This window comes from Aquarana catesbeiana, linkage group LG03, assembly GCF_042186555.1.
Source record: "Aquarana catesbeiana isolate 2022-GZ linkage group LG03, ASM4218655v1, whole genome shotgun sequence".
NCBI classification, from domain to species: Eukaryota; Metazoa; Chordata; class Amphibia; order Anura; family Ranidae; genus Aquarana; species Aquarana catesbeiana.
In genome coordinates this window covers 284,690,622-284,699,411 of record NC_133326.1, presented here as the reverse complement: position 1 = coordinate 284,699,411, position 8,790 = coordinate 284,690,622, and the positions used below count along the sequence as shown (strand labels likewise).

Genomic DNA, 8,790 nt, shown 5'->3' with positions numbered 1-8,790 from the left:
GTAATGTTTACATGTGGGAGAGACGAGTCAGAGTAGGCCTGGTCTTCAAGTGGTTAAGTATTGAATGTGTATAGATTATTCTAGAAGAATAAGGATTTAGTGTCACTTGTTAGTTCTGTTGTGCAGGGTTCCCATTGTTCCCTCCAGTCTTCCATGTCCTGGTTTTGCTCGATGTACACTCACCGTCCACTTTATTAGGTACACCTGTTCCTGTTTGGTAACACAAATTGCTAATCAGGCAATCACATGGCAGCAACTCAATGCATTTAGATGTGGTGAAAATGACTTGCTGTAGTTCAAACAGAGCATCAGAATGGGGAAGAAAGGTGATTTAGGTGACTTTGAACATTGCATGGTTGTTGGTTCCAGACGGGCTGGTCTGAGTATTTCAAAAACTGCTGATCTATTGTGATTTTCATGCACAACCAACTAGGATTTACAGAGAATGGTCCGAAAAAGAGAAAATATCCAGTGAGCGGCAGTTGTGTGGAGGAAAATGCCTTGTTGAAGTCAGCGGAGAATGGGCAGACTGGTTTGAGATGATAGAAAGGCAACAGTAACTCAAGTAACTACTCATTACAACCAAGGTATGAAGAATACCATCTCTGAATGCACAACGCATAGAACCTTGAAGCAGATGGGCTACAGCGGCATAAGACCACACCGGATGCCACTCCTGTCAGCTAAGAAGAGGAAACTGAGGCTATAATTTGCACAGGCTCACCAAAATTGGACATTAGAAGATTGGAAAACCGTTGCCTGGTCTGATGAATCTCAATTTCAGCTGCGACATTCAGATGGTAGGGTCAGAATTTGGGTGTAAACAACATGAAAGCATGGATCCATCCTGCCTTGTATCAACGGTTTAGGCTGGTGGTGTAATGGTGTAGGGCATTGAAGGCAAACCTTGGCACCCCAGATGTTTTGGAATTACATTTCAAATGATGCTCATGCACTCTGCAGTGTAGTTGATCATCATGGTAAATGTAGTTCCAAAACATCTGGGGTGCCAAGGTTCGCCATCACTGGTGTAGGGGATATTTTCTTGGCACACTTTGGGCCCCTTAGTACCAATCGAGCATCGTTTAAATGCCATGGCCCCCCTGAATATTGTTGCTGACCATATCCATCCCTTTATGACTACAGTGTACCCATCTTCTGATGGATACTTCCAGCAGAATAATGCACCATGTCACAAAGCTCAAATCATCTCACCACTGGTTTCGTGGACATCACAATGAGTTCACTGTACTCCAATGGCCTCCACAGTAGCTAGATCCCAATCCAATAGAGCACCTTTGGGATGTGGTGGAATGGGAGATTCGTATCATGGATGTGCAGCCGACAAATCTGCAGCAACTGCATGATGCTTTCATATCAATGTGAACCAAAATCTCTGAGGAATGTTTCAAACACCTTGTTGAATCTATGCCAAAAAGAATGAAGGCAGTTCTGAAGGCAACCCAGTACTAGCAAGGTGTGCCGAATAAAGTGGCCGGTGAGTGTATTCACACCATTGCGAATTGGATGCGGATTCCCTGCATCCATTTTGACTGGCTCTCTGTGTAACCGGTTCACATATCTCTGCAGCAGGTCCGATGTGTTTTGCAGAAAACCGCTGTGCATCGTCTGGTCCATTTCAGGTGCAAATTCAACCCAAAATTCGGGCTGTAACCGGACCTGAAACGGTGAACCAGCACGCTTCGGACCTCTGCTGTGAGATGCATGCGGCTCATATGTGAACCGAGCCTTATGCTTGAGATGGCTGTCAGAGACTGCGGATCTAATAAAAGAAAGGAGGGTCAGAGAATGTGGACATGATACATTGTTGGCTGGGGATACGCTGGAGAAGACAATATGAAATGGAGAACATGTTACATGAGGCTAGTAGAGATCAATGCTATCACCCTAATCCATGTTCCCACTACAGACTGCTGAGGTCTGAGGGCCGCACATCATAAACCAGGGGGCCGCAGGTTGGGCACCAGAGGTCCAGAGCAGTAATTTTCAACCAGGGTTCCTCCAGAGGTTGCTAGAGGTTCCTTCAGCATTGGGTAATGTCTGCCTCTCAGATAAGTTCCCACTCACGCCATTGATCTTTTTAGCTATCTGTAAGGAGGTAATTCTTCCCAATGACCACAAGTGTAAGGACCATTGTTCCCATGGACCACCACATTAATGTATCATGAGTTGTAGATTTCTAATTATTAGAAGGGGTTCCCCAAGACCAGAGAACTATTTCAAGGGTTCCTCTGTGTTGAAAAGGTTGAGAAAGGCTGCTCTTGAGCATGAAAAAGGCAAAAGGGGGTCCAACCCGGTATTAGCAATGTGTACCAAATAAAATGGCCGGTGAGTTTATATAACATTTGAGGGTTCTGAGTAAATTTCTAGGAAAATATAGTGATTTTTACATGTAGGAGAGACGTGTCAGAACAACCCTGGTCTTCAAGTATTGGATATGTATGGATTATGGTAGAAGAATAGTGTCGCTTTAGAGGGTAATTAGATTGTTAGCTCTGTTGGGCAGGGTTCCCATTGTTTCCTTCAGTCATCCGGGTCCTGGTATTGCTCGCTGTATCTCCTATAACACCTAACTTTCCTATGTATCTTGAATATTATTCTCAGGAGAAGAGCCATAGCTCTCTGTCAGGACTTCCTTCCACTTGTAGTCCCTCAGCAGCCTCTCCTATGTTGTCCCTACGGCGAGCACAGCACACATAACAGAGAGATGACGCAGCAGGTCGCCGCCCCCAGACTGGCTTGTTTACAGAAAATTTTCTCCCTCTGCGTTCTCGTTTGTTTGCAGAAGGATTACGTCAGCTGAAGCCTATCCTTCCCGCAACACGCTGCCGTCACCGCACTGCGAGCCCCCGATTGGCTGCCTCGCAGAGCCCCGCCCGGCTGACGCCAGTTCCGCCCTCTGGCTATATAAAAGACCTGACGGAAGAGCTGCCTTCTTACTCGCAAAGTGGTCATACAAGGAATGTGCGGCTGAAGGACCGTGGCACGTCCTCCAGCACCCCCAGGGATGAGAACTAGGGAGCAGCACCTCAGACACATAATTCTTCTGGCCATGTCACAAGCGCCCTCGCTCTTCAAATAAAAAAAAAAAGACTCGTTTAAAGAATAAGTGAAAAAAAGAAAAAAAAATCGCAAAAGTTAAAAGGAAAAAAAAAAAAACCCAACAAAAATCGAAGGAAATAGTCGGATCACCCCCAGTGTGGTGTCCCCGCAGCCTCCATGCATACTCACTACTCCCGAATCAACATGAAGCCAGAGATCATCGCAGCGGTGGGCTTCCTCTCCAAGTTCCTGCGTACTAAGGGGCTGATGGACGATCGGGAGCTACAAACCTTCAATCAGTCCCTGCAAGAACTTCTAGCAGGTAAGAGTCTCCCCCCGATATCTGTGTTTGAGATGATTGCCCTAGTGTTGTGTGCTCTGTAATACGGGAGGGGGACTAGTTCATCAACAATGCCTTCTCTCTTCTACATGACGATGATGAGCTCCTCAATAGACGTGGAATCCATCAGTGAGACCTCCAGGCAGAGTGGATGATCAGAACTTGTCTTTGTGTAGTTTGCAGTGTTTTTGTTTTCTATTTGTTATGATTTTATTGCTTAGATTGTCAGATACATATAATAGGGGTCATCCATGTAATAGGAGAACAATGAGGACTTTAGAACTAAACTCCGTCACCAAGATCTTATTTAGGCTTTTAACTGGTTGATAACATACATTTTTATCAAATCTGTAGCTGTTATTAAAATATTCCCCAGTGAAGGTCTTTGTTTGGGCACTTCCTGTGACAACGCTCTCCTGATTTTGCTCCTGTGTTGTCGCACGCGCCCCTGGTGGAGACTAGTGGTCACGTTGCGCAGGCAGAGTACTATTGGATAGGAAGCTGTTCTGTTGAGAAGAAGTTGTAAGGGGCTAAGGGAGACCAGTAAAAATAGGGAAAACAGTCTTTTAAGACAGTTCTTTGATAGCCGTGGGCCACATCGCAGTTAGTTAAGAGTATGGATCTAATTTATGTTTTTTTTCTAGTACAGGGTTTCTCCAGAGGTTGCTAGGGGTTCTTTGAGCATTTTCTCTCTCTCTCTAAGATAAGTGTTCACCAACACCATTGATATAAGGGGGTGATTCCTCTCTACAAGTGTAGGGAGCATTCTTCCCACTAACCTTCACACTAATGTATCGTGAGTTGTACATATAGTAATTTATAGCAGGGGTTCCCTGAAACTAGAGAGTTATTTCAAGGGTTCCTTTGTGTTGGAAAGGTTGAGAGAGGCTGATCTAGTAGAAGTCAATTGCATACATTTGGACTTTTTCTGTAATTTTGAAGATGTTTCGTAGCTTCAAGTCACTTCTTCAGTTCTGGATACATATGGATTTATCATCTAAATACAGATCTTTTTTTAGAAGAAATATGCCCGGGCAAGTTATTAATACTCAACAGTTGTAGACTAGTCAGGACTGGCTGGGAACTGGCCAGACGGCAGCTTTTGCTGCTGTTTGTTTTTCCAAGTCTTTGTTGTAAAATAGGGTATCGCCCTTCCCCCCCCCCCCCCCCAACCTTGGTTGGAAAGTACAGACTTGTATGTCCTTCCTGCCTAGACTATAGCTATATACCCACCAGTGACGCGTTTCCTCCTCTGCTCTAATTACGGACATGTTGAGACAAGGCAAGTTAGAGCTACGGTGCTTATTTCGCAGCAGGCCATCATTACGTTTGTGCTTTGTCTTGTACATGGTCGCACTTAGCTAGATCTCCTTTGATTTTTAGATTTGTTCACATTTGACTTTTTTTTACTGTTGTTCAGTTTATTGCTTTTTTCCTTGCTTGTGTTTTTTTTTTTTTTTTTTTTTCTTATGTAAATCTTCTTCCCACGTCCCGAGTCCCTTTTAGCTTTGTGGCAGGCGTTCTAGTGGAGGCCCTTAACAATAATACATTTACAGAAATCACAAGACTGCTGTGAAACATGCTCAGGCAGCACACAGATGTTTATCAGTCTAGTCACTATTCTCTTCGGTCTTTGTGCGTTCTTTTAAAGGGATCTGCGCTGAAGCTGGGCTCTCGTTACACAAAACAGCAGCTCTTTTGTGTTGATAAAACAAGGGGATGGTTACGTGGCCCAAGCCCTCTCCGCCATCCCCCCCTTCATAATCGCAGTACTGTTATAATTATGCAGAATGAGCCACTCTTATTTACTCAAGCTTAGGGATTGTTCTGAATTAAAAAAAACATCTTCCATATGGATCAATGACTCCAGCTGCTTTATATAGATTTATAACTGGTTATTAATATTTATAGGTAACATTGATCCAGGCAATATCTGATTGCCTCTTGGGGGGGGGGGGGGGAGAGATCAGGAAGGAATTTTTTTCCTCCCTGGATCATGCTTTATTGGGGTGTTTTTGCCTTCCTCTGGATCAATTGTAGGCATAGGATAGTGCATATGGAGGTTTTCTATTAGTGCGTTTTTGGTTTTGTGCTTTTTGTTTTTTTATATGTTGGTTGAACTGGATGGACTATTTTTTTTTCAACCAGATTAACTATGTAACTATTAGGTGTTATGTAATGAAAAAGAACACTAGAATGAATGAGTGTTTCAAAGATCCAGATTTGTGGAATAATAATACTCTAGGAAAACATTTATAAATAATAATGATTATCTTTTATTATTTCACTTAGTATGTGAATACAATTTTTTTAATCACGTTATGTATTTTTGTTTTAAAAATATTTTAGGAAAATAGCTGCACTGAACAAACGTAATCTTCTTGCCTAATAAAATGAGTTTGTTGTTTAGATGATTTTTGTGTGCTCACCATTGGTTTGCAGTGTGTGTAAATAAGTGTGCTTTATTTTTTTTATTTCCATTTGTAGAACATTACAGACATCACTGGTTTCCAGAGAAACCTTCCAAAGGTTCAGCTTACCGATGCATTCGGATTAACCACAAAATGGATCCCTTGATTGGGCAAGCAGCAGACCGTATCGGACTGAGCAGCCAAGAAATGTTTAAACTTCTGCCAAGTGAACTCACTTTGTGGATTGATCCATATGAAGTGTCTTATCGCATTGGAGAGGATGGTTCCATATGTGTGCTCTATGAATCTATCCCGATAAGCAGCAGTAGCCAAAATGGCAGCTCGTCTCTGGTGGTCGAAAGCAGAATCAGCTGCAAAGATGAACTTCTCCTTGGCCGAACAAGCCCTTCCAAAACGTACAACATGATGACGGTATCTGGTTAGGATACGGTCGATGGCTGGATCATCTTGTAACAGATGGAAGAATATTGTTTTTAATTTGGGAGGGCTCCTATGGGGATGGAGTGTGAAGTATAAAATGTCACAGCTGTGAAGATTGGGCACAAAATAGAAGTAGATCTTACTGATGTGAATGTGCCATGGTTTGGACAGTACCTTTTTTTTGTAGTTTAACAGCCTGTATTTAGAAGGCAATGTGTTTGGCACTAGACATTTAGTCAGTGATAATATCTGTATTGGGTTATGTGCATACTTTGCATCGGGCGCGTTTGTCACCAGGCAGTGTTCAGTTGTGCTTTTCCACTTATGGTCAAGGCTTTAAATGGGACAAGCATCTTGGAGTTCAGTGATCTCTATGATCATCTAGTTCAATACATGAACAAGAGTCTGTTCAATGCATGTTAATGCATTGCACAGACTCTTTGGCTTTAGCCTTAATCTTGAGGGAACCATAATCAGCAGGGCACATATTTGTTACCAAGCAGTGTTCGGTTGTGGTTTTCCATTTATGGTCAGGGCTTTAAAGGGGACAAGTATCTTAGAATTCAATGATCTCTACGATCATCTTGTCCAAAGGTGCATGTTAATGCACTGAACAGACTCTTTGGCTGTAGCCTTATCTTAAGGGAACCATAATCAGCAGGGAAAGTCCATGTCGGATAACTGATTCTTCCCCTTAGACTGGTCAGCCAGGGAGTTTCTGCAGATAGCACTTATTAACATAGACTATGATCTTTACCCAGATTGGAGTCATAGGGCAATGATCATCTCATGTCTATGTGCATCATTACCCATGGAGTAAGCTCAACCCAACGTTGCCAGCTGACAAATGCGTACTAAACATGGAGTACGTACATATCCGTAACCTATGAACCCAAAGCTCAATGTCTTTGTAAGATTTTTATTTACTTCTCTGCAGTTTTTTTGCAGAGCTTAACTTGCACTAATGTCTTCAATGTTACTATTTCTGGCAGCTCAGTAGCAAGGTGAACAGGTGGGAATATGACACTTACTGGGAACTGTACATGGCAGACATGACTTGCACTGAAAATAGATATAGGTGTGTGTGTATGTGTGTGTGTGTATATATATATATATATATATATATACACACACACGAGCAAATATTAATAAGTCTGCCAAAAAGAATACTTGAGTATCCTTCATATTGTGAAATGAACTTGAACGGTAAATATAGATTTTTTTTTTTTTTCTTCCTGCCTCAGCTACAGGCTTTAAAAACACCTTCTAAAGACACTGTCTGAACTATGGCGTTCTCACCAGCCAGCTTATCTGTACATTTCCTAGCTCGTAGTTTTCTAAGACGGAGTAAACTTCTTATTTTTAGAAAAGTGGAGTTCTGCTTTGTAATTTCTTGTACTTAATTGGGTAAAAGTCCTTTTCCACAAGCCACCATCTATTTTGTGAACTTTGTTAGTCCTTTTATTTGATAAATTATGAACTGCTGTAAATTTGTACAGTTCATGTATATTGATTGTGACAAAGATGTACAGATTTCTATTTTAAATGAGAGATTTTTCTTCTCTATAATAAATTGTTTCTTATCTTGGCATTTTAAACAAACAGTCTTGTCTGTTTATGTAGGGATTTTAAAATTGATTCATTTCAGGGCAAAAAAGAATCATGGGGGATTCACATGGCTTCCTGCTGGTACTGGATCTATTGTGTAAACCTGGAGTTTAATTGGAGACACCTGCCAATTTGGAATAATGCTTTGGATTAGGCTAGTGTTAAATACGTACACGTTTTGCATAAATATCTTCAGTACAAAAGGCATATTGCCAGAAAATACACTGGAGTGTAATCTCAGGAGAAATCACGACCATGCTTAAGGAAATAAATTAAGAAGTGAGGATTTAAAATTTGGGCCCATCAACCTAACAATTCCCTGGAATATTGTCTTCCCTGACTACTGTGCAAATGCCACAATGCATTTATTGATGGAAACTTATGTATAGCAAAGTGGCAACTTTGCAACAAAATTTTGGTTGCCAATGAGCAATGCAGGGTGGTTTGCACAGTTGGATAACACAACACCATGAAGATAGGCTGCTTGTATTTTAATAGATTTTACATGTTCTGCTGGATAACACTTGCCCGGATGATAGGTTCAACACTATGTAGCAGTCTTCTTCAGTTCAAAGGTATGTGCTTTGTTTTTCCTCTGCCATGTTACCACCTATTGTGGTTCATTCTCCTTAGCTTTCTCTTTTTCGCATGAACTAAGTGTATAAAAAACATTGTGTCTAGTATGTGACCTAAATTGGTTCAATCGGAGAAGGTGATTCACAGGAAATGAGGTCCTAATCACTTCACTCTACTTTTAGTTTTAGGGCCCTGTTCACGGTTTTGCGGTTTAAGGTGTACGTTCAGCCATAAAATTGTTTCCACAGACAAGAAGGGAGATAAAATCCCCATCAGCACAACTGACAGAAATATAGATATATATTTTTTAGTAGAGAAGGGGGAGGTTAGAACCCCAGTCTGCTTTTTATT

At 41.7% G+C, this 8,790-nt stretch overlaps 1 protein-coding gene across 1 annotated transcript; it reads left to right on the top strand.

Moving 5' to 3' along the window:
- The first annotated feature begins 2,933 nt into the window (after window positions 1-2,933).
- Window positions 2,934-7,857, top strand: BTG1 (BTG anti-proliferation factor 1). Its single transcript, XM_073620186.1, has 2 exons — window positions 2,934-3,385; window positions 5,891-7,857. Exons 1-2 carry the CDS (start codon window positions 3,241-3,243, stop codon window positions 6,256-6,258), a joined length of 513 nt encoding a protein of 170 aa, XP_073476287.1. The 5' UTR covers window positions 2,934-3,240; the 3' UTR covers window positions 6,259-7,857.
- Window positions 7,858-8,790: the final 933 nt, after the last annotated feature.